Source organism: Aquarana catesbeiana, linkage group LG04 (genome assembly GCF_042186555.1).
Source record: "Aquarana catesbeiana isolate 2022-GZ linkage group LG04, ASM4218655v1, whole genome shotgun sequence".
In the NCBI taxonomy this organism is placed as follows: domain Eukaryota; kingdom Metazoa; phylum Chordata; class Amphibia; order Anura; family Ranidae; genus Aquarana; species Aquarana catesbeiana.
The window spans coordinates 38,381,845-38,409,081 of NC_133327.1; the positions used below are offsets into that span (position 1 = coordinate 38,381,845).

The following is a 27,237-nucleotide window of genomic DNA, read 5'->3' on the forward strand; positions in this document are numbered from 1 at the left end:
CCCGAGTACCTGTCACCAGCCCATCAGAGTACCCGAGTACCTGTCACCAGCCCATCAAGTTACCCTAATACCTATCTGCAGCCCATCAGAGTATCTGAGTACCTATCTGCAGCCCATGCCTCATAGAATACACGTAGGGGTGTTTGCTTTCCAAAATGGGGTCATTTTTGGGCAATTTCATTGTTCTGCTGTTCCAGGACCTTCAAAAGTGTAATAGGTGGTTGAGAAATGAGATGTGTCATTTATGCTCGTAGAATGTCTGAAGGTGCTACTTCAATGTTGGGCCTTTGTACTGTATGTGGCCAGGCTGTGTAAAAGTCTCACATATGTGGTATTGCCATACTCGGGAAGAGTAGCAGAATGTATTTTGGGGTGTAATTTGTTGTATGCATATGCTGTGTGTGAGAAATAACCTGATAATATGACAATTTTGTAAAAAAAAATCTTAATTTTGCAAAGAACTGTGGGAAAAAGTTACAACTTAAAAAAAACTCACCTACTTAATACCTTGGAATGTCTACTTTCTTAAAAGGGATCATTTGAGGGGTATTTGTACTTTCCTGACTTGTTAGTGTCTCAAGAAATGAGATTCACCTGATGTACTGAAGGCCTGATCAGATGTGATCAATTTTCAGTGATTGGCAATTTAATTTGTAGACTCTATAACTTTCACAAAGACCAAATAATATACACTAATTTGGGTTATTTTTACCAAAGATATGTAGCAGTATACATTTTGGCCAAAATGTATGAAGAAAAATTACTGATTTGCAAAATTTTATGACAGAAACAAAGAAAAAGGCATTTTTTTCACAAAATTTACGGTCTTTTTTTATTTATAGCACAAAAAAAAAAAAAAAACACTAGAGATTAAATACCACCAAAAGAAAGCTCTATTTGTGTGAAAAAAAGACGCAAATTTCATATGGGTACAGTGTTGCATGACTGAGTAATTGTCATTCAAAGTGTGAGAGCGCTGAAAGCTGAAAATTGGTCTGGGGAGGAAGGGGGTGTAAGTGCCCTGTATTGAGGTGGTCAATTTGACAGATTCAGCTCCCATTGATTTGAAAGAGGTTCAGGTTCAGTGCCTGAACTTCTTTGAAATTTACCAAACAATGCTTGAACCAAACCCAGGGCAGTTTGGCTCAATCCTACTCAGCAATTGAAATTACATGGTTAGAAAAATGGATTAACGACCTACGGACTGCCCGCCATCGTTATACGTCGGTACTTTGACAAGGGATATCGTTGTTATGGTAGCAGCTAGCTGCCATAACCTTGTTATCCTCTTCTTCAGCGGGCGGTCTGCTTTCTCTCTGCGGTGGATTACCAGAGCCATCGGTAGCGGTGGAGGCAATCGGGTCCTGTCACACTGCAGGGCGGAAGTGATGTCAAAATGTTACTCCCTCCCATAGCTCTTAAAGAGACATTTATTTTTTTTCCAAATGACATTTCATTTTTTTTTTATTGCATTTTAGTGTAAATATGAGATCTGAGGTCTTTTTGACCCCAGATCTCATATTTAAGAGGCCTGTCATGGTTTTTTTTCTATTACAAGGGATGTTTACATTCCTTGTAATAGGAATAAAAGTGACACAATTTTTTTTAAAAGAACAGTGAAAAAAATAAAAAATAAAAGGTAAAATAAATACGAAAAAAAAAAAAAAATTAAATGTGCCCTGTCCTGCCGAGCTTGCGTGTAGAAGCAACGCATACGTGAGCAGCACCCGCATATGAAAACCGTATTCAAACCACACATGTGAGGTATCGCCGCAATCGTTAGAGCAAGAGCAATAATTCTAGTCCTAGACCTCCTCTGTAACTCAAAACATGCAACCTGTAGAATTTTTTCAACGTCGCCTATAGAGATTTTTAAGGATAAAAGTTTGTCGCCATTCCACGAGCGGGCCCAATTTTGAAGCGTGACATGTTGGGTATCAATTTACTCAGTGTAAGATTATCTTTTACAATATTAAATAAAATTTGGCTAACTTTACTGTTGTCTTATTTTTCTATTAAAAAAAAGTGTGTAGCACTAACTCTCAGTGGAGCTGCTGGTTTAAGCGGGCTGTTACCTTCACTCTCGATACCTCTGTTTCACTGGCACCGGGTCTAGGGTTCCATTGAGTTTACCTCTGGACGATATAAGTACCAACACTTGAGTACATTTTCAAAGCTTTATTAAACCAAGTAACTAAGGAAGTAGCAGGAAAGAGGCAGGAGGAAAACTGCAGGGAAGCTCAAATACCTTTCTTTAGGTTTCTTTAGAACATCCTTTAAAGTTGAATACTGTAATTGAATGCAATCCCCTTTTTGTGGGACATGATCTTTGCTCGCCTGGATAGGCCTCTCTCACTTGCCTAGCAGCCAGTACGTAGCACGAACAAAAGTCTCTGCCACAAACTTGCTTGAAATAAACCCGTACAATCCTCTGCCACAGGATGCATTGGTTCACGATGAATGTCAGACACAGTACTTGGACCCGGCAGTACCATGTAGTAAGACTACTTCAGGATACGTCACCAGGCCCCTCTCCAGACCAGCACTATGCATGATCCTTCCATGACGGGTCCTCCCCTGGGATCTTCTCGGTTGTCCAGCTTCTTCCCTCTGGATAGACAGCTCAGGACCATTCCTCGGCTGCTGTGGTAGGCCCCAGACAGGCTTCTGGGCCCACCCACGCGCCACAGCGAAGCGGGCCTCTGGAACGGAGGACCACGAGGTGGTACTCTAACACATACCTGTCGGCCAGGAGGGCCAGCAAGTGGCTGAAAATGAACCCCTAAACATGGTGTCTGTCCCATAATTACCCTCTCCCAGAATGCAACTCTGAGGACTGAGCAAACGACTGCCATTTTATTCTCTAGGGTGTTAGAAAAAACAAATATTATATATATATATATATATATATATATATATATATATAATGTTTGGGGGTTCTAAGTAATTTTCTAGCAAAAAAACATGTTTTTACCTTGTAAACACCAAATCTCAGAAAGAAGCTCGGTCCTTAAGTGGTTAAAATTCCCTATAATTTCCCTTCAATCTTGCAAAGGGAAATGTCACATACCTATAAAATGTTTTTCCTTTTTGATAATTCAGTTGGTATTTTCCATGCAATGATTATATTTGAAATGGTGCTTTTCAGACCACTTGATGCATCATGTTCACAGAGTTATAATTAAGCATAATTTAGTTGTTTTTTTTTTTTCTTCTTATGATGTGAGACTACGCATGAGTTATGCAATATCAGATAAGATGAGTTTGACCAAGTTTGTGAAGCTGGATTCATAATTTTGGGTTTAGCTGGGGTGTTTTATCGCACCACATTCCCTATTAATGGGCTGCCAACATACCACAACAGTTGAATAAATGCACATGCCCTTTTTTACAATAGAGCACACCACAATGCCTACATCTATTGTGCAGGATCTTGGGGATCAACTCACAATAAAGGTCACCTCAACACACAGTGTGAATGGGCCATGAATGTTTCTGTAAAAAAAAAATACTTAACATCATTTACCTAACCATGGGATTAATTGCAGTGCCAAGGCTAAGTTTTATGTCAAGCGGGTAAGAACACTTCATTTGAACAGCCACTTCTCTGGCTAGAAGTGAACTGTTACTGGATTCCAAGGTAATATATACTGTGTTGATAAAAGTTGCAAAGGTCTTAGATTTCTGTGGGGAAAAAGAAATAAAATGTGAAAATATATCCTGTACAAGTTATAAGAACTGCAAAATAATGGGAATAGCTATTTTGTTATAATGCTTGCTTGGATGCAGTATTCCATGGGTATGATATCATAAAATAAAAGTAAAGAGAAGTAGAGAAAATATCCTTTGAAATAAGTCATTAAATGCTTCTATGACTACTTTACATTATATTTATTAATATTTCAAGAAAGGTATAAATATAAGAGAGAACAGAAGCATATGATAAGAAATAACCATTACAGGTGGGAAATGGAAAGCATACTGAGCAAAATGTTTTTGTCAGGGACTGAATACTCATTAGGGACCGATTACTCATTAGACATGTGAATTCGTTTTCGTCCGAATGCATTTTCGTCTGAATTTCAGGTATTTTCGTTATCGTTTTAACAAACGATAACGAAAGCGCAGAATACGAAAAACGAAAGATCCGACATAAAAAAATGCTTTATTTTCGTTTTCGTTGCGACAACAGTTCGATATAGATAGGAGATTCGACATGACGCTGACAATAACAATCTGTGTCTATCGAGCCTGTGGTAGAATGTGCCTAACCTTAACTCTATTAGTCCAAGATTATTCTACAAAGAGAGAAAAGATTTGACATAGAGAGAAAAGATTCAACATAGAGAGAAAAGATCACTGCTGGAATTGGGTGGGGGAAGTAAAATAAAAATAATGATGATAATGAATGTTATTGGCAGATTGTAACCAAAGAGGAGGGTCAGTAAAATAACTAGAACTAAGTACACACGTACAGCCAACCTTCTTTCACTTACGATTTGCTAGCAGAGAGAGACACACACACTGAATCATTTCAGAAGACAGTCAATCTTAGCTGCTCCGTTTGTCAGAGAACCTGAATTATTTAGCAATTAAGCATAAGCACAGCAGCAGAACAATAATGAAGCAAGCTACAGTTCAACTTAACTTTTTCATAATAATCTGCTGCTATTGTGTTAGTGTTGTGAACTTGATAGTGATACTAGTGTTGCTAGTGTTATGATAGCCTCAGAGGCTGCCCAGATATATTATTATAGATTCTATATTATAATGCCATATCAATATCTGACACAACGTCGGATGCCGCGCCTGTCATTGCACTTGGAGATTGAGAAACTAATGTGAAAGTTGGATAACTGTTGGGGTAGAGTAGACCATTCAACATGAACGACAAGGCAACGAAAAACATACAAACGTCGTAAGAAGATTCAACGGAGCAGCTAAACTGTACGACGCTGCAATCGTTCATTTCCGGTCAAATGCATCCGCCCATAGGCTATAGAATAATTCTAATGTTGGTTGACTAGTAAAATAATTAATAAATATAATTATTACTAGTCATACAACATTAGAATTCTACTACAGCTAACTTGTAGGCGGAAAATTTGACCGGAAATGTACACGTACAGTTTAGCTGCTCCGTCAAATCTTCTTTGAACATTCGACAGACACCATAAGCCTTCAATGACAGATTCAACCTTAAATAAGTTGGATTTTCAGACGAATGCAATTTTTAACGAAAAACAAAATAAATAAAAACGAATTTCGGGAGTAACTAAATAAATTTATTTTTCGGACGAAAACGAAATTCTGAAACAAAATATTTCACTGTGCACATGTCAATTACTCATAAGGAATCATCTATGCAATTGCCAAATGGCAGGGTTATAATTTTTCTGATTGAACTGTAATTATAGGCAAAAGGAAATATGACATAAATGGTTAGTTCAGCAGGACCTGGCTAAATTTTGGCTAAGTGTGTACCACTGTCTGTTTAGCAGAAGCTGGTCTAACAACCAGCTTCTGTTGAATGGTCTTGCTGAATTCGATTAGTGCTTGCTGCCCCCTGGAGTTCCCCATGTCAGAATACAATAGAACAATGGAAGAGATCTCTGCATCAACATCGCCTATGAGGATGGACGGAACAATCCGTTTGTTTTTTTTTCAACCTTCTAGTTGAAAGAAAGAAACTGTACATTTACAGTGAGCAAAATAATTATTTGACCCCCTGCGGATTTTGTAAGTTTGCCCACTTACAAATTAATGAAGGGTCTATAATTTTTATTATAGGTGTATTTTATATGATAGAAACAGAATATCAACCAAAAATCTAGAAAAAACACATGATTCAAATGTTATAAATTTAGTTGCAGTTCAGTGAGTAAAATAAGTGTTTGATCCCCAAGCAAAATATAACTTAGTACTTGGTGGAGAAACCCTTGCTGGCAAGCACAGAGGTAAGACTTTCTTGTAGTTAGTGACCAGGTTTGCACACATCTCGTTGGGGATATTGGTCCACTCTTCTTTACAGATCTTCTCTAAATCCTTAAGGTTTCTTGGCTGACGCTTGGCAACTTGAAATTTCAGCTCCCTCCATACATTTTCTATAGGATTAAGGTCTGGAGACTAGCTAGGCCACTCTATGACCTTAATGTGCTTCTTCTTAAGCCACTCCTTTGTTACTTTGGCTGTACTGTATGTTTTGGGTCATTGTCATGCTGAAAGACCCTTCCACGACCCATCTTCAGTGTTCTGGCTGATGGAAGAAGGTTCTCATCCAAGATTTTACAATACATGGCCTCATCCATTGGTCCCTAAATGTGGCAAAGTTGGTCTGTACCTTTAGCAGAGAAACAGCCCCAAAGCATCATGTTTCCACCTATGTGCTTGACTGTAGGGATGGTGTTCTTAGGGTCATGGTCAGTATTTTTCTTTAAACACGGCAAATCCCCCTCCTCAAGTGATGCCAATGAATACGGCAAATCATGGCAAATCCCCCTCCTCAGTCATGTCAATGAACATCTAACTGATTCAGAGAAGGATTGGGAGAAAATGCTGTGGTAAGATGAGTCCAAAATTGAGCTCTCTGGCATTAACTTGATTTGCCGTGTTTGGAGGAAGAAAAATGCTGACTATGACCCTAAGAACACCATCCCTACTGTCAAGCATGGAGGTGGAAACATGATGGTTTGGGGCTGTTTCTCTGCTAAAGGTACAGGCCGACTTTGCCGTATTGAGGGGCCAGTGGATGGGGTAATGTATTGTAAAGTCTTGGATGAGAACCTTCTTCCCTGCACCAAAACACTGAAAATGTGTTGTGGATGGGTCTTCCAGCATGACAATGACCTAAAACATACCACCAAGGCAACAAAAGAGGCCTCAAGAAGAAGCACATTAAGGTCATGGAGTGGTCAGTCTCCAGACGTTAATTATATAGAAAATTTTATGGAGGGAGCTGAAACTTCGAGATGCCAAGCGACAGCCAAGAAGCCTTAAGAATTTAGAGAAGATCTGTAAAGAAGAGTGGACCAAAATCCCTCCTGAGATGTGTGCAAATCTGGTCACCAACTACAATTAACATCTTACCTCCATGCTTGCCAACGAGGGTTTCTCCACCAAGCACTTGGGGCTCAAATACTTATTTTATACACTGAACTGCAACTTAATTTATAGCATTTGTTTTATGTGTTTTTTCTAGATTTTTGGTTGATATTCTGTCTCTATCACCTATGAAAAGAATTATAGACCCTACATTTCTTTTGTAAGCGGACAAACTTACAAAATCTGCAGGGGATCAAATAATTATTTTCCACACTGTATACCTGGCTTAAGTCAGAGATGCTTACAATTGTCAGCATTTATTTATATGGCTCAAACTTTTTTTTTTCTTTTTATTAAAAAAAAAAAAAAACTGTTGCAGTAACTGCTTAAAAGGTGTTATCTAAAAAAGAAAAGTCAAATGTCATCTTTGTTTCCAGAAATTCAATAATTCAATAATTTGAAATGACCCGGAAACCCACCTTAGTCTTCCTCATGAAAGTGCATTTGCAGACCACCCTTAGAAAATAATGGATGAAGTGTGTCTGCCAAGCTGTTCATGAAGTAGCATAAAGCAATAGGTAAAAGGTCTAACTGAGGGATCCATAAGGATGGAACTAGGTTCTTGGGCTATGCATTTTGTCCAGACAGAAATGGTCTGTACGAGTGCCACAGCAGCAGCCAGAGGTTGCATACAAGGTATGCTAAGAAAAAAACTTTAACAAGGACCTCTAACCTCTTGTCTCCAGGTTCATTAATATGGGATTATCCTGTACAGCGAACAGGAAATCCTGTGTTAATGCTAGTGAGAATGCATCACAAGTGCATTTTTTTATTTTACTCAAGCTTTACTCAAGCTACAACTACAAGGACAAATTTTAGTATATTATAACATATTGTAAGCAAAAAGATGAAAGGAAAAGGAGTAATAGTGAGTAAAAAATAAATATTAAGGGAAGAAAAAATTAGGAAATGACAGTAGATATGAAAGGAAGGAATCAAAAAAAGTCAAGAGAAAGCCCTGGTCTTCATAGCGTCCAAAGCATTTGGAGAACATGATTACAAAATTAGATTACTTTACTGCAAGATTAGATGAATAATGTTAGATCAGAAGGAACTAACTTTTAAAAATTAAGCATGATACATTTTAATCTGTTTGCAATCTCTGACTGCTTTCTTAAAGCTTGCTTAGCTTCCAGTAGAATAAAACAAAGCAATTTTTGTGTTAATGTGCAGTCTCTCTATCCAGCTAAAGAAAAAACACGCACACATACATTTTTTTTCCTGTTTTTTGTTCAGGAGTAAACATATTACACTTTAAATAATTTATTTATTCTTTTCTCTGGAAAATATTTGTTTCTACCCCTCAGATGGAGCTTCATGCTCCTTTTTACAGATTTGTCTATTCTTAGATGCTCTGTTAAAAAAAAATCCTGAGGTTTACAGATTTCAGTAACTGAAGCTGAAGTGCAGAAGAGAGAATCATCTTCTTCTCCTCTCCTTCAATCTTAGAGAGAGTCTTAAGAACTTCACCTCCGGAAGGCTTTACCCCCTTCATTGTGAATAAGAAAAAACTGCGCTATTACCCAAATAAACCAAGTTGCAACTAAAGACGTTATACAACACCAATACAAAACACAAAAAAAGAAGAAAGCTGTGCTATATAAATTGACCTGTGAAGCACTATCCAATCAAATTATGGATGCACTCATAACTGGAGAGATAGTGATTGGTTGAAAAACCAATATGGTAATGTGACTTATTAGGTCACTTATAAGTCACATTGCAATATTGTTTTTTCAACCAATCACTATCTCTCCAGTTGTGAGTGCATCCATAATTTGATTGGATAGTGCTTCACAGGTCAATTTATATAGCACAGCTTTCTTCTTTTTTTGTCTTTTTTGTATTTACCCCCTTCATGACTGGTGTACTTTTTGCTATTCGGCACTCCACTAATTGAACTTGCAATTACTCAGTCATGCCACGCTGTACCCAAATTAAATTTATATTATTTTTTTCACACAAATAGAGCTTTCTTATGGTGGTATTTGATCACCACTGATCACTAATCTGTGTACAGAGCCCTGTGTGTTTGTAAACACAGGGATCTGTGCTGTGATTGGCTACAGCTGATCAGCAGGTCTTAGCCGTAAATCATTGGGCGGAACCTGGTGACAAAATCCCGCTGTAGCCAGTGAAAGTCTGGGTTAGCTGTTAGCAAGCCCCTAACCTGGAACAAGCTGGACATGTACATGATCCAACCTGCCCAGTAAACAGCTTCTGATGTTTACCTTTAAAGAAAACCCATAATTCTCTGTGAATCAGTGTGATTCAGAACAGTAATAGAAGTCCTGTCCTATAAATGTTATAAAATCCCAGAAATGTTAAATTAGCCCCCCACCCAGCTGCATATGTGAAAGGGGCCTAAATCTCTAAGTTTCCCACAGCTATCAAGATAAAGTTCAAAAACTCAAACTGAAGCTTACATAAAATATACAAACACAAGTGATTGATGCCTTGTAGTGGCTTATCTCTTTTAAAGCTTAGTCCAGATTTTCACTGAATCAACTGTTCCAACAGCGTCTTCCCTGCCAGCTAGCTCATAGAACTCTTCTTAGAATGTTTTGATATGTACATTATAAAATATAAATTTTATAAAAAAAAGTAAAAAGGCTGTATATTTAGGCAACAGTTTAATAGGCACCCCCTCCGGGGGAGCTGATAAAATAGATGGGTGATAGGTATATAGATAGATAGATAGATAGATAGATAGATAGATAGATAGATAGATAGATAGATAGATAGATAGATAGATAGATAGATAGATAGATAGATAGATAGATAGATAGATAGATACTGTAGATATAAATACATACTATTAGCTGAACTCCACATTCCCCATCTGTCAAAGGGACTGCTACTGAGTAAGTTCCATTGCCGATATCATTTTGAAACTTCAAACAGTCGACATTTGCAATGTTGAGTTTACTGACATCAATATTTTGACTTCTTAGCTGACATTTTAGGAAAGAGGCTTTCATTTCATGTGCTCCACAGGTAAGTATTGGGCGTATTTCTGAAATATCTTAAAACAGAAAAAACTTAAATGGATCCTTAAATAAGTAATAAAGTAAAAAAAAAAAAAAATTGACTCATTGCATGAACTTTGCCTCTTTCATCATAAGACAATGAAGTACTTTACCAATAGAAAGGGCACTAGGTGTGCAAAAATTAAACTTGGGTAGGTAAACATGAACAGCTCACTGGGTTTCACACTATGGGAGTTTCTTTGATTCATCTTACATGCATGATTTGCTGGTAAACCATTTATTATTCCCTATGTGAGTGTTCCCATTGGACACCAAAGAAAATCCATAAAGGTCTCCTGTTTTGATGCAAAGGAAAGAGCGTTGATGACTCCTGTCTTTTCTTGTAAACCATTACAATCCACTTTTGACTACAGGTAAGCCTACAATAAAGCTTACCTGTAGCTACCTCAGATATCCCCTAACCCTGCACGGTTTAGGAGATATCTCCTGTATATGCATGTGCCGACGTTACCGAACGTGCCATTGCTTCAGTTAGTGTGCCACTACCGGCTGCTCCCACACGCATATGCGGAAGCAACTTCATTGCGGCTCCGGCCAATCACAGCTCTGGAGCCTTTAATACCCGCAAGTAACTCCGGGAGCAATGTCGCTGGCCGGAGCGGTGTACGAGGACCGCTACTGGGGCTTTGATCTAAGGTGAGCATTTCATAATGAGCTAGTATGCTATGCATACTAGCTCATTATGCCTTTGTCTTGCAGGTTTTTTTTTAAGTGGGTTTACAACCACTTTAAGGATATTCTATCATACTGCGCTCATGACTCTTATAATCTAGAGTCCATTTCCTCTGGTGGGCGGCCATCTCATATTTTATGGCGGAGGCGCACCTGGATGTTTCTCCTTTTTTATATCAAGGTGTTTTTTTGATATACAGTATCTCATAAAAGTGAGTACTCCCCTCACATTTTTGTAAATATTTTATTATATATTTCCATGTGACAACAAATGACACTTTGCTACAATGTAAAGTAGTGAGTGTACAACTTGTATAACAGTGTAAATTTGCTATTCCCTCAAACTAACTCAAAACACAACCATTAATGTCTAAACCGCTGGCAACAAATATGAGTACACCCCTAAGTAAAAATGTCTAAATTGGGCCCAAAGTGTCAATATTTTGTGTGGCCACCATTATTTTCCAGCACTGCCTTAACCCTCTTGGGCATGGAGTTCACCAGGACTTCACAGGTTGCCACTGAGGTCCCCTTCTACTCCTTCATGACGACATCACAGAGCTGGTGAATGTTAGAGACCTGGCGCTCCTCCACCTTCCGTTTGAGGATGCCCCACAGATGCTCAATAAGGTTTAGGTCTGGAGACATGCTTGGCCAGTCCATCACCTTTACCCACAGCTTCTTTAGCAAGGCAGTGGTCGTCGTGGAGGTGTTTTTGGTCATTATCATTTTGGAATACTGTCCTGCGACCCAGTGTCTGAAGGGAGGGGATCATGCTCTGCTTCAGTATGTCACAGTACATGTTCGCATTCATGGTTCCCTCAATGAACTGTAGCTCTCCAGTGCCGGCAGCACTCATGCAGCCCCAGACCATGGTTGCCTCACCTGGTTCCCACCACACATGCTTGACACCATCTGAACCAAATAAGTTTATCTTGGTCTCATCAGACCACAGGACATGGTTCCAGTAATCCATGTCCTTAGTCTGCTTGTCTTCAGCAAACTGTTTGCGGGCTTTCTTGTGCATCATCTTTAGAAGAGGCTTCCTTCTGGGAGTTAACCTCTGGATATGACGCTGAGCACATGCACTTAACTTCTTTGGTCGACCATGGCGAGGCCTGTTCTGAGTGGAACCTGTCCTGTTAAACCGCTGTATGGTCTTGGCCACCATGCTGCAGCTCAGTTTCAGGGTCTTGGCAATCTTCTTACAGCCTAGGCCATCTTTATGTAGAGCAACTATTCTTTTTTTCAGATCCTCAGAGAGTTCTTTGCCATGAGGTGCCATGTTGAACTTCCAGTGACCAGTATGAGAGAGTGAGAGCGATAATACCAAATTCAACACACCTGCTCCCCATTCACACCTGAGACATTGTAACACTAACTAGTCACATGACACCGGGGAGGGAAAATGGCTAATTTGGCCCAATTTTGGCATTTCCACTTAGGGGTGTACTCACTTTTGTTGCCAGCGATTTAGACATTAATGGCTGTGCGTTAAGTTTTTTCGAGGGGACAGCAAATTTACACGGTTTTACAAGCTGTACACTCACTACTTTACATTTTTATAAAAATGTGGGGGGTGTACTCACTTTTGTGAGATAATGTATGTTGCACACTTAATCCCTCACATTTTCCTTGGAGTGATCTACTAGTTTCATGATTGGAACAATCATTACTAAACAATTACTAAAATGTGTTAAAGTAAATCTTACCTCAATTTGGCATATTTTTTCACTATTGTTAAATGGCTTTTGCCAATGTTTGCATATCTTGCCTTTTAATTTTGTATTCTATATGAGATCCCACAATAAGTCTGCAACATTATTTTGTTTTTATAGAATTGGCGTCTGACTTTGTCCTGCTTCACCAATGACATTTATGGCACGTTGCGCATGCTACTTTGAGATCAGATGCGTATGATTATTAACTCATTGCCGTGGCTTCAGCAACATGAGCATCATTACACCTCCTTATTGTAAAAGCCATGGCAACATATAATCACACACCACACCAGATCTCCTAAAGCTGGCTAGAAATGTGCCATTTTTTGGCAATGGATTGCCCCATCCCCATAAGTGTAGTTGATGGAGGAATCCTCCCCCACTATGGCATTGTAATCTGATAGCAGGGCTCCTCGGCTGTCAGAATACACTGGTCAATGGCTGCACCTGCTGATCAACAAAAGTTTTCCAACATTCCTGTTTGAGAAAAGTCAAACATTAAGGTGGTTTTAAAGGCTGACAGATTTTTACCTTCATACAGTCTATGCATGAGTGCAGCGAAGCAGGTATCAGCCGAACTGACAGTGTCTGTCTGGAGGGGCAGAATGAGGCCTGACCGTATCGAACCCAAAAAGGAAGATGTCCAGGAGATTGCGCACCCTAAGCTTTACCTCCTCATCTGAAACCTTTCCCTGTCACTAATGCTGTCCCTGACAGACAGGTAACCTGTCCCTACACTATCCACACACGAATGTGCGCCAAAACCTGACGAGCAGGGACTTCTGCTGACTCAAGATAGAAACCAAGGGTCACCTGGATGCAGCATAGCCAACCGAAACACTGCCTCCAAAGACCAGGAAACCACAGAGAAACTGAGTTTCCCCTGACCTCCTCTACGCTTTCCTGTATTGTCTCTCCGGTCAGGCACCATCTACAATAGAGGAAACAGACTGCACCCGACTGCACATCTTCTGAGCTTAATGCCATGTGTTTTTGTACTTTGGGGTGAAAGGTCCACTTTTAGTAGCTTATAGAAAATATATTGCTTTCTGGAATTTTTCTTTAACCGGTTCCCGACCGGCTCACTACTATATACTCACTACTATATACTGTGGCAGAATGGCACTGCTGGGTAAAACCCCCTATAGGTACGTCGTACTCTTTAGGAGCCGCTACCCGCGATAGCGTGCATGAGCACCAGCATGGGGATTTGTGTGTCTAAACACACAAATCCCTGTCCTGTCAGGGGAGAGGCGACATATCGTTTGTTCCTACAAAGTAGGAACAACAATATGTCTCCTCCACCAGTCAGTCACATGCCAATACAGTTAGAAACACTAATGAGGGAACACATTTAACCCCTTGATTGCCCTAGTGTTAACCCCTTCCCTGCCAATGACATTCACACAGTAATCGGGGCATTTTTATAGCGCTAATCGCTGTATAAATGTCAATGGTTCCAAAAATGTGTCAAAGTGTCCAATCTGTCCACCTCAATTTCGCAGTACCAATAAAAATTGCCATTAATAGTAAAAAATAATGCCATAAATCTATCCCCTATTTTGTAGATGCTATAACTTTTGCAAAAACCAATCAATATACGCTTATTGCGATTTTTTTTTACCAAAAATATGTAGAAGAATACATATTGGCCTAAACTGATGAATACATTTGTTTTTGAAAAAAACTTGTGGATATTTATTATAGCAAAAAGTAAAAAATATTGTTTTGTTTTTCAAAATTGTTGCTATTTTTTTGTTCATAGCGCAAAAAAATAAAACCGCAGAGGTGATCAAATACCACCAAAAGAAAGCTCTATTTGTGGGAAAAAAAGGACGCAAATTTTGTTTTGAGTATCGCAAGACCGCGCGATTGTCAGTTAAAGCGACGCAGTGTCAAATTGTAAAAAGTGCTCTGGCCAGGAAGGGGGTAAAAGCTTCCGGGGCTGAAGTGGTTAATATTAACATTGCAATTAGTTGAGCTACATCTATATAAAGAAAATGTGTAGATAGGAGAATAATGGCTTTTTTATGTAGCTTAGTTTCCACAGTTTTAGTATACTCTGTAAATAATCTCTCCACACATAAGACTTTCTATGGCTCTGTTTGTACAACTTGTTTAAAGTGACTCTCTTCCTCAAATAAATGTGCTAGTAAATTAAGTAACTGTATGAAGGTTGTAAATATTTACATATATTGCTGCCTATACCATCTATTTCAAGTGGAATTCAAGACTAACCTAACTACCCTTAAAATGTTCCCTACCCATCCTGCATACCCTATGTAAAAAAAATCTGTATACTTAACTTTTTTAGTCTTCTCCAATTTGGTCATGTGATCCTGCAAGTTCAGCTCCCCTGTTTCAATGAGCAGCTACTGCAGGGGACAGGAGGGAGTGCCAACAGTGGCTGGACCATGGAAGCCTATGGGTGATGTCACAGGTCCTAGAATTCCCCATCTATTGTCAATGCTCCATGACACAGGGGAGCCGGAATGGCAGTAACACATGATGAGACAAGACTGGACTAAAAAAAAGGTAAGTGTACATCTCTTTTTTACACAGGGTAAGCAAAATAGGTAGAAGGAGGGGTTAGGGAACATTTTTAAGGATAGTTAGTGTTAGGCTTGAATTTCACTTTAACTCCTTCTCACCTGCCCATCCAGGCTCCTTAACTGAGTCTTATGCCACGTACACATGGTCGGAATTTCGGACAACAAATGCTCGATGGGAGCTTGTTGTCGGATATTCCGACCATGTGTAGGCTCCACCGGACATTTGTTGTCAGAATTTCCAACAACAAAAATTTGAGAGCTGGATCTCAAATTTTCCGACAACAAAATCCATTGTCGTAAATTCCGAGCGTGTGTAGACAATTCCGACGCACAAAATTCCACGCATGCTCGGAATCAAGCAGAAGAGCCACACTGGCTATTGAACTTAATTTTTCTCGACTCGTCATATGTCTTGTACGTCAGCGCGTTCTTGACATTTGTGCAACCGTGTGTATGCAAGACAAGTTTGAGACAACATCCGTCAGAAATAAATCTAAGATTTTGTTGTCGGAATGTCCAATCATCTGTACGGGACATTAAAGTGGAAGGACTGGATGGGCTTCCTGATCATGAGTATGAGTAGTCAGATGATTGAGAGCTGGTAGCTGTCAGTGAGAGCTCAATCACTGTGCTGGAAGCACATAGTGAGCTCTTAGTACAGAAACCTGAGCCACCATGGATGCATATGTTTGGCTTGTGGGTGTTAAGGACCACCCTTCTTGTCACTGCACAGATGCATTACATGTCAGCAAGAGATTAAGAGAATTAATCCTCTAAAATTTCATTTAAAACTGACACTTCTGGGAGTGTCAATTTTCTATGTTCCCTGCCACATTCTGTGGTTTCTTCCACAGAATTCCATGTCACCACACTTATGCCGCGTACAGACGATCGGACATTCCGATAACAAAATCCTAGATTTATTTACGACGGATGTTGGCTCAAACTTGTCTTGCATACACACGGTCACACAAATGTTGTCAAAAATTCCGATCGCCAAAAAAGCGGTGATGTACAACACGTGCCATGAGCCGAGAAAAATGAAGTTCAATAGCCAGTGCGGCTCTTCTGCTTGATTCCGAGCATGCGTGGAATTTTGTGCGTCAGAATTGTGTACACACGATCGGAATTTACGACAACGGATTTTGTTGTCGGAAAATTTGAAATCCAACTCTCAAATTTTTGTTGTCGGAATTTCCAACACCAAATGTCCGATGGAGCCTACACACGGTCGGAATTTCCGACAACAAGCTCACGTCGAACATTTGCTGTTGGAAATTCTAACCTTGTGTACGCGGCATTAGAGTAAGGATGTAGAGGTTGGGGAGAGAAAACAACTGAGTGATAGAAAGGACACAAGGGATCATTTCCTCCAGTAATGTTGAAATGTTGAAGAACTTCAGCAAGCAGTTTTTCTTGAACAGAATGGGATTATGTGGCATGTGCAGCAGGAAAGTCAAGTATTTATAATATTATTTAGAGGTATTTTTTTTATTGGTGCCTTTATTTAAAGCACAACTACAGGTTACTAATAAATTACTATTCCCACCACTCATCTATAAAAAAAAATTAAAAAAATTAAATGCATGTTAAATTGCAGTCGCATGGCACTCTGTTCTGATTCTTCCACTCAGTGTGGTCTGGAGGTGGGTGGGGTGAAGTGCCACTCAATAACCTCAAGACCTCAATGACCTGTGCACACCAACACAGGGACTACCTGTCCTGTAAAACCTTGTGATCTGAGCTGGCGGTGGAGGTGGTGGTGGTGGGGGGGTCATGGATTTGTGCATTGTCTTTTTGTAATAAAGGGTGGATTAACGGTTTGAGTAATATTCCTAGCCATGCCCGAACTACAGCACAAGCAAGGTTGAGTTGTGTATACCCTCTAGCTGCCATGTCATTGTGTCTCTTCTTGAAGTCTTGAGAACTGCATCCTATACCCATCTAGGACAGGAAGAGTGATGCAACTAGGAAAAAATATGCGGCGCTTACTACCTATTAATAACTAAAGGAAGGTAAGTAAATATATGTAAAACCAACAACCATACCAAGAGATTACAAGACAGGAACTCCAGGTAATGATTATGTCTAGACAATTGATCTTCCACTACATTGTGCAACCAAAGGTCACGACAAACCAGTATGGTATCAAGGAATGAAACTAATTTCAAACAGAAGCAAAGCCTCCAGATAAACGGAATATTACTAATCAGTAGCTGTTTCTATATAACAGGAGAACCTAATAAAAAAAATTCCCAATACCATGTGTAGCGTGAATACATACCAATAATTAGTCCAGTGAGTGTGGGAATAACTAACTCCACACACAATACAACATAAATTCTCAATAAGATCTTCAAAATCCACCACTCTAATGCCCCGTACACACGGTCGGATTTTCCAACGGAAAATGTGTGATAGGACCTTGTTGTCGGAAATTCCGACCGTGTGTGGGCTCCATCACACATTTTCCATCTGATTTTCCGACACACAAAATTTGAGAGCAGGCTATAAAATTTTCAGACAACAAAATCCGTTGTCGGAAATTCCGATCGTGTGTACACAAATCCGACGGACAAAGTGCCACGCATGCTCAGAATAAATAAAGAGATGAAAGCTATTGGCCACTGCCCCGTTTATAGTCCCGACGTACGTGTTTTACGTCACCGCGTTCAGAACGATCGGATTTTCCGACAACTTTGTGTGACCGTGTGTATGCAAGACAAGTTTGAGCCAACATCCGTCGGAAAATATCCTAGGATTTTGTTGTCGGAATGTCCAAACAAAGTCCGACCGTGTGTACGGGGCATAACAATCATGTAAAAAGATACAAGATAAATAATGTTTAACTAAAAAGGTGAGTGCAAATATGGCAATCAGTGCGGCATCCAAAAAATGTAACAAATAACAAATAAATATGTGTAGCAAGTGAAACACAAAAACCATACACAGTGCAACAATGTATATCTAATTCAGATCTTCAAAATCCCCCACTCCAACAATACTAAATTTAGGAGTAAAATAATAATAACTAATACTTAGGTGAATGCAAATATAACAGTCAGTGCAGCATCCAAAAAAATCTAGTAATTAAATAAATATAGCAAGTGAAGCACAACATAAAATGCAGCATCAGTGTTCAAATAAATCAGAACTACACACTGAGGTGTCCGTTTATGAAGCAGTGATCAGCGGTGATCCCGAGGATCACCGCTGATCACAGTCCATAAACAGTTTATGAAACAGTGATAATCGGGGGAGAACATGTTTGAACTTGTTCTCCCTCCGATTATCTCTACACACGGAGAATCCTCATTGAATGACACAGTAACGGCCAGTTTATGAAGCGGTGATCTCACCGCTTCACTGGTGATCTGAGTCAGAATTCACACTCCCAGGTTCACCAGCTCAGAGGTGGTGAATCTGGGAGTGAAGAGGAAATCTGGGGGGATCTGAGGGGGAAGGAGGAAGATTTTTAACTTCCTTATGCCTCGTTCAGACCCCCCAACACTGTAAGCATGTCCCCCTGTCATATTTATGTGTATACATATATATACATATATACATATAATGTGTATATGTATATATATATAATGTATGTGTATATACATGTATATATAATGTGTGTGTGTGTATACATATGTATATAATGTAGGGGGACTCATTATTTTATTAACAGTAATTCACGCCGTCTGTCCATGTATTGAGCGGTGATAATTTATCACTGCTTAATAAACTGACATCTCTGTATTTCTGGTGCTGTAATCTCGTAAAGTCTCACGAGATTCCAGTATCAGGAGCCTTTCTCCACTGTTGAAAGCATTTGTAGATCTCTTCACTCCTCCAAAGGTGAAGCGATCTACAAAGCTTCATAAACTGGCACACAGAGGAGAAAAATCTTCACTGTGAATGCCGGAGAATGAAGCAGTGAATAGATTTCACTGCTTCATAAACGGACACCAAAGTGTAATAGAATGGTAATGTGACTAAAGGAATAAATGAAAAAGGAATGAATTTATGAAAAAGAAACAGTCTCAAACAAAAAGTGCCATATATGTTCAAATCTCCATCGTGACAGATTCAATTGGAAAATCATGCCAAAAGAATTCCACCATAGAATCACCAGTGATAGATTAGAGGTGTGTGAAAGTGATGGTCCCCTCAGCCTCTCACCTCACGGCTGAAGGATAACAGCCTTGTAAGCTAATGACAGATGATAAGACAGCTTCCCGATCTCCTTGATGACAGGGGTCTCCAGGCTTCTGTTTCCAGGTAGCTCACGTGAATTCAGCAGGCATCAGGGCAGGCCAGAGAGCTTTCTTCGTGTCCCAAGCAAGCTCTCCTGGGACACGAAGAAAGCTCTCTGGCCTGCCCTGATGCCTGCTGAATTCACGTGAGCTACCTGGAAACAGAAGCCTGGAGACCCCTGTCATCAAGTTTTTTTAATCAGACTCATTCTCCGCACAAATCCACCATGCCTGGCATAGGGGTACCAACTGAGTAGCTGGGGATCGTACCTGGCTGTGGATCTGTTGGATTATTGCGCCTGACGAAGTGGTCTATGTACCGTGAAACTAGCAGAGGACTGGTTAATCTATGAGAAAATTCCATCATCAGATACTTTTTGGGAAAACCTTTGAGTATTTGTGCTTTGTTTTGAAATCTTATATTGAGACCTATGTATGTTTTTTATATGTAAAATGTGATATCATTTTTATCAGTACCGAGATAGTCCATCTAAAAACCCTTGTGGGTCAAAGTGTATGTTTGGTCAGCCTCAGCAACTGTCCTCATGCTCCCATCCTACCCCTTTCTTCCTATATAATTCTTGGATGATGGTACTTCCATATGCCTAGCTTTAGGCTTTGATATTTGAGGCTATACTCAAAAATGTCTTAAGAGAGGAAACTGGAGATCTTGTGTTTCTGCAAAGATCGCTGTTTTCCTCTAGTGCATCCACCCCCCTCACACACACACACAGTTACAAAGCACTCCTAGAAGCACACTTAACTCTTTGTTCGCCCCTGATGTTAACCCCTTCCCTGCCAGTATCATTTATACAGTGACAGTGCATTTTTTTTAGCACTGATCACTGTATTGGTGTCACTGGTTCCCAAAAAGTGTCAGTTAGTGTCAAATTTGTCCACCGCAATGTTGCAGTCCGCTAAAGATTGCTGACCACTGCCATTAATAGTAAAAACAATCAAAATAAAAAAGTCCATAAATTTATCCCATAGTTTGGCTTTTGCAAAAGGTTTAGCATCCACGATCAATATACACTTATTGGGATCTGTTTTACCAAAAAATATGTAGCAAAATACATATTGGCTTAAATTAAGTAATTAGATTTTTTACATTTTTTTATTGGATGTGTTTTATAGCAGAAAATAAAAAATATAGTTTTTTTTTCAAAATTGTTGGTCTTTTTTTGTTTATAGAGCAAAAAATAAAAAACGCAGAGGTGATCAAATACCACCAAAATAAAGCTCTATTTGTGGGCAAAAAAGGACAATTTTTATTTGGGTACAGCGTCGCACAACCGTGCAATTGTCGGTTAAAGTAACACAGTGCCGTATCACAAAAATGGCCTGGTCAGGAAGGGGGTAAAACCTTCCGGAGCTGAAGTGGTTAAATCATTTCATTTGCCAGAATTTACTCTGGCCATTGAAAGAAATTAATGCTCAAGCTCCAAATACGCCAAGTATTAATTTGCATTTAGACGAGTTTACACGCGTCAAGCATTTTTTCTGCCGCTGCTCCTGGACGTGCTGAATGTGGTTTTCTTTTTTTCTGCCTTTAAACTCCTCTAAATGCCTATGTGTGCATGGACACATAGGTTAACATGCAGGGGCGTTCAGAGGCAGAAAAAAAAAAAAACATCAGCCACGTTAAAAACGGCAAGTGTGTATGAGGCCTTATGTCTAATGTCCCTGATTGCTTGACCTTCCTGCCTGATGTTGCCTGACCTGAGCTTTACTTGTTCACTTTCTCTTGCCTAAGATACTTTACTTTGTCTGTTAGCTCAAAATCTAAACCTAATGATGACATAAAAAAAAATAATAATAAAAATGATTTTTTTTCTACCTAACAGTTCAAAAAATGCACATTCATATTTACCAGAAATGTTAAATCCATCTCTGCAGCCACACCCATATTTTCCATCAACATAGTGGCATACTTCATTTTGTGCACAGGCACATACAGAGGTGGGTTCTGAAAAGAAGGTCAGACATCACATAATGCAAATGTATAATGCATAATGTTCTAAAATTCTTGAGATATATATATATATATATATATATGTATATATATATATATATATATATATATATATATATATATGTATATATATATATATATATATATATATATATATATATATATATATATGTATATGTATATATATATATATATATATATATATATATATGTATATATATATATATATATATATATATATATATATATATGTATATATATATATATATATATATATATACTATATTACCAGAAGTATTGGGACATCTGCCTTTACACACACATAAGCTTTAATGACATCCCAGCCTTAGTCCGTAGGGTTCAATATTGAGAAGGCTGTCTACAACGTTTAGGAGTGTGTCTATGGGAATGTTTGACCATTCTTGCAGAAGCGCATTTGTGAGGTCAGGCACTGATGTTGGACGAGAAGACCTGGCTCACAGTCTCCGTTCTAATTCATCTAAAAGGTGTTCTATTGGGTTGAGGCCAGGACTCTGCGCAGGCCAGTCAAGTTCCTCCACCCCAAACTCGCTCATCCATGTCTTTATGGACCTTGCTTTGTGCACTGGTGCGCAGTCATGTTGGAACAGGAAGGAGCCATCCCCAAACTGTTCCCACAAAGTTGGGAGCATTAAGTTGTCCAAAATGTCTTGGTATGCTGACATCTTAAGAGTTCCCTTCACTGAAACTTAGGGACCAAGCCCAACCCCTGAAAAATAACCCCACACCATAAACCCCCCTCCATCAATGATTTGGACTAGTGCACAAAGCAAGGTCCATAAAGACATGCATGAGCAAGTTTGGGGTGGAGATACTTGACCTCAACCTGATAGAACACCTTTGGGATGAATGAGAGTGGAGACTGTGAGCCAGGCCTTCTGGTCCAACATCAGTGCCAGACCTCACAAATGCGCTTCTGGAAGAATGGTCAAACATTCCCATAGACACTCCTAAACCTTGTGGACAACCTTCCTAGAAGAGTTGAAGCTGTTATAGCTGCAAAGGGTGGGCCCAACTCAGTATTGAAGAAAAAAGGCAGAGGGAAAGAAACCCACTGGAAAGAGCCACGGGTGGACCAAGCTGCTTGAAAAAGGTATTGTTTATTGCATAACATTTTTTTTATTTTTTATTGATACAGTTTACAAACACTGGTTACCCATCCCCACCACCTAAACTCACTTAAAAAAGACAACTTTGTCTTAATAAAAACAGCACTGTGCATGCATACATCAATTACCCACCTTAAATTTTAGAAATAAAGTGCAAAACATGACGAGGGGTTAGTTCACACGGATCCCAGCGATTATAACCATTGATCAGAGTGCTCAGCTCATCATTTATGTTCAGGGAGCCCCCAACAGGGGTAATGATGAAACATTGCCTGTGCACTTTAAGTTGAGTCCCTGGGATAGTGTACCACTAGTTAGCTTAGTGATTTTTGGTTGAATACTGATGTTAAATCCTGTGTAGAGGGCGGCATAAAGCCACTGTTAATTAATAGTCCAGGTAGTCAGTCATTAGTAGCACCATATATTGCATAACTAGATCAGAGTATAATCCTAGAGATTGTGCAGCTCAGGAAAATTAACCTCACATCAGAACAGGCATATTATAGATGGATTTAAGGCAGAATCACTTGGACCACTGGTCCGCTCACCCGACCATAATGAACAGGAGTCTTAGACACTCAGGCAGGTGCCCCAATGTATCCTTGTCCATAAATAGCGTAGGGGGTCACATACTGCATGGAGCTATTCAGCTAGAGTGCTCTACTGTTGCATATGGATCCAGGTAGCTTAGCTGGGGGGTCTGCTAAACGCTGTATAGCGCTATTGGTTGTCCTGAGAGCCGTTTTGATGACGTAGTCAAAAATGGCTGCTGCTGGCTTCAGAAAGTGTACTGCGCATGCGCCGGCGTAATGTGATGCATCATCCATGATGTGAAAAGCGTCACCATCGTGGTATTGTCTCCGACACCCAAAAATCACTAAGTTAACTAGTGGTACACTTTCCCAGTGCACAGCCAATGTTTCATCATTACCCCTGTCCATCCCGCAGTTGGGGGCTCCCTGAACACAAATGACGAGCTGAGCACTCTGAGCCATGGTGATAATCGCCCGGGATCCGTGAGCCAACCCTTCGTCATGTTTTGCACTTTATTTCTAAACTTTTGGGTGGGTAATTGATATATGCATGCACAGTTTGTGACATTGCTGTTTTTATTAAGACAACGTTGTCTTTTTTTAAGTGAGTTTAGGTGGTGGTGATGGGTACCCAGTGTTTGTAAACTGTATCAATAAAAAATAAAAAATCTTTTGTGCAATAAACAGTACCTTTTCCAAGCAGCTTGGTCCACCCGTGGCTCTTTCCAGTGGGTTTCTTTCCCCTCTGTCTTTTTTCTTTAGATCTAGTTTTAGTTACGGAGACCGCACCATAACTGGTGAGTCTGCAAATTAAGGGTTGCTGCACCTCTAAGCACACATATAGAATGGTGTAGCGGTCACTCAATAGTGAGTTGATGACCTCCATTTTCTCGCAACTCAATATTGAACCCTACGGACAAAGACTGGGTTGCCATTAAAGTTCATGTGCGTGTAAAGGAAGGTATCCCAATACTTTTGGTAATATAGTATATATCTATCATAGTAATACAATTTTCAAACTTACCTGTACAGTAAGATAAGCTGCAAGCAGGAGTCCTGCTTAATTTGTACACATAGTAATTATCCGGACAAGATTTAATCTGCACCAATGTTGACCACATACAGCAATTTCCACTCCAGGAAGCACAGGCCGTACGATTTACAATCCCATTATCGATTCCTGGATGTGATCCCTGGAGCCACATTGGAGCCATTGTGCCACACCTATTTCCAGATACACAGTATTCTGGCATTTTGTCACCCCCCGCACCTACAAAGCGGTACCATCCACTCTTGTCATAGTCACAGTTCCAATTATAAACTTCATTTGAAGTGCTTCTCCATGATTGATCAAGGGTAGTGTAATTAAGACACGGATCATAGCAAGAATAGGAACCAAAGTATTTTACACATTCCACACCAAAACCACAAACACCGAGGGCACACTCATCTACTTCACAAGAGAAGCCATTCCCAAAGTATCCAGGAGTGCATACACATGTATATGAGCCAATGACATTGACGCATGTTGCATTTGGACTGCAGGTATTTAGGTCAGAGTTAGCACACTCATCTATATCAATGCATCCCACTCCACTGTCATTGTAGTAGCCAGATGGACACACACAGGTGTAAGAACCAAATGTGTTTATACAAGTGTAGTAACTACATTTATTTGACCAGGAATAGGTGCATTCATCAATATCAGAGCAGCTAAAGCCATCTCCTATAAATCCATCCTTGCAGGAACACTGAAGGTAGCCAGAATAGTCTTCACATGTAGCGTCTGGGTGACATTTCGAACAGTTTGAAGTAGCTGATTAAGACAAAGATAAAATCGATTAATACTTTTCGTGAATGTTTCTCTGTTATGAAAGACAACAAGTTTTGCAAAATTATACACAATATACTTTCTGCAAAAATTACTAGCATAGGTATTCCAAATAATTTTTATGGGATTATTGACCCAAATTTTCAAATAAACATGAGCAAATTCATCTCCCCAAATTAAAATTTGATAAGGCACATTTATCAGGAGAATATACTAGTTACATTGTTTGTAAGGTTGAAAAAAGCCACCAGTCCATCCAGTTTAAGCTATGGGGTTGATTTACTAAAAATGGGGAGTGCAAAATCTGGTGCAGCTGCTCATGGTAGCCAATCAATTTCTAAAGCCTCGTATACAAGATCAGATTTTTGGATGACCGTTCATCCGTTTTTTGTTGCATGTTAGTCTCATGTCGAAAGTGAAGAGGTTACTCACCATACCAAAATTCTCGTACGAGAAGAATACAACTTCAGAAGTGACGTCATGTGTTGAATAGTTTTGTATGTATTCTTTCGTTTCTGAGCATGCATAGTCTTGCTCTTACGTTTTTTTTCATACGAAAACCATGCTGATTAAACGAAAATTGGAGTTCACATCCGACAAAAAATGTATGGTCTGCACATCCAGCTTTTGTCTGATGAAAAACCGGTATTGGCTGTCGAAAGCACCATATTAACGATCCAAAAATTGGACGGAATCTTACTTTTGATTTTCGGATCGTGTGAACGGGCCTTAACTTTAGCTTGCTCAATTAAGCTTTGGCAGACAAACCTGGAAGCTGATTGTTTTTTATGTAGAACTGCACCAGATTTTGCATGCTCCGGTTTTAGTGAATCAACACCTATGTTATATGTGTGTAATTTGTATGATCTAAAAATTCCCATATCCATGTGTATAAGGTTTTTTTGAAGTTGTCAACACTCTCAGGTAGTAGCACTTGCTGGGGGGGTTAAACTTTCTTTTTGCTAATCTCAAAACATGGCCCCATGTCTTCTTCAGGGACCTTAGAGTTAACAGTTTATTTTTTAAGTTATTGGAGTCACCTTTGATATATTTGTACATTGTAATCATATCCCCTCTTAAGCGCCTCTTCTCCAGAGTAAACAACTGTCATCTACACTATATTATTAAAAGTATTGGGACGCCTGCCTTTACACGCACGTGAACTTTAATGACATCCCAGTCTTAGTCTGTAGGGTTCAATATTGAGTTGGCCCACCCTTTGCAGCTATAACAGCTTCAACTCTTCTGGGAAGGCTGTCCACAAGGTTTAGGAGTGTGTCTATGGGAATGTTTGACCATTCTTCCAGAAGCGTATTTGTTAGGTCAGGCACTGATGTGGACTAGAAGGCCTGGCTCACATTCTCTGCTCTAATTCATCCCTAAGATGTTCTATTGGGTTGAGGTCAGGACTCTGCGCAGGCCAGTCAAGTTCTTCCACTCCAAAACTGGTTGAAGCTATTATAGCTGCAATAGGGTGGGCCAACTCAATATTGAATCCTAAGGACTAAGACTGGGATGCCATTAACGTTCATGTGTGTGTAAAGGCATTGTTAGAATTAGGAACAAAAGGGTGGGACCTTTAACCAAGCACGTGGTTGAAATGAATACAATGGTGGAAATTGAGATATTTAATATTCTGTAAATAACAAGATTACACACATAATTTCCATATACATATAAATAGGAATACACAGTAAACGTGGCGTCAATTCCTAAAACAGTGGTAACTGGTAATAACATAGTTAAAAATAGGTAGCATGATAGCGTTACACAGTCCACCATATGTCACAGTTGGGTACAAAAATGTTGCACGGTAACATGTGCATGGAAAAGGGGGCGGGGAAACATTGGGACTCCCCTTCCAATTTTCCCCAATTTTTGCTTCAATAGGGATGGAAGCACGTGGTTGTAATTTGCTGTTTTTATTTATTTATCTCATTTTGCGTTTCAGTGGCCCAATGTCAAACTTCTCTGTTTTACTCCTATATATTTATATCAGCTATCATATTGTTTTCTATCCCCTTGGTAATCTACCTCTGCAATTATCAGGCATTATATTTTATGGCTGTGCAGCTGGTGGGGTGTGTTGTGGCCTCCGCGCTGCCCGGATTTCATCTTGTCTGGGAGCTGCGATGTGCACTGTGGGGCGTCCCTCCCTCCCTCCGCCCCTTGTGACACTTGGGGGTGGAAGCCCAGTCACTACGCATTGACGTCATGCACTGCGCGCTGGATGTGCGGCGTCCCTGTGGTGCTGCTTTCCCGGTGGGCATCTCCCATCTCCACGAGGGATCAAAGTGGTTGTGAGGGCGCCGGGTCTTGGCACCTCCTCCCGTTAATGGCACTCGTGCATGTGACGTTGGGGGCGGTCCGGTGGCAGCGCACGTTTATTTATGGACGGCTGCCCTGGTTG

At 39.8% G+C, this 27,237-nt stretch overlaps 1 protein-coding gene across 2 annotated transcripts in view; it reads right to left on the reverse strand.

Moving 5' to 3' along the window:
• The window catches only part of LOC141139166 (uromodulin-like), a 135,147-nt gene that overhangs the window by 30,746 nt on the left and 77,164 nt on the right, over window positions 1-27,237 (reverse strand). For both annotated transcript variants that reach the window (XM_073625057.1, XM_073625056.1), the window contains exons 9-12: window positions 24,021-24,812; window positions 21,214-21,309; window positions 9,918-10,126; window positions 3,527-3,684 (exon numbers count right to left, since the gene is read on the reverse strand). In XM_073625057.1, coding sequence (XP_073481158.1) covers window positions 3,527-3,684; window positions 9,918-10,126; window positions 21,214-21,309; window positions 24,021-24,812 — 1,255 coding nt within the window. The remainder of the gene's footprint in view (window positions 1-3,526; window positions 3,685-9,917; window positions 10,127-21,213; window positions 21,310-24,020; window positions 24,813-27,237) is intronic.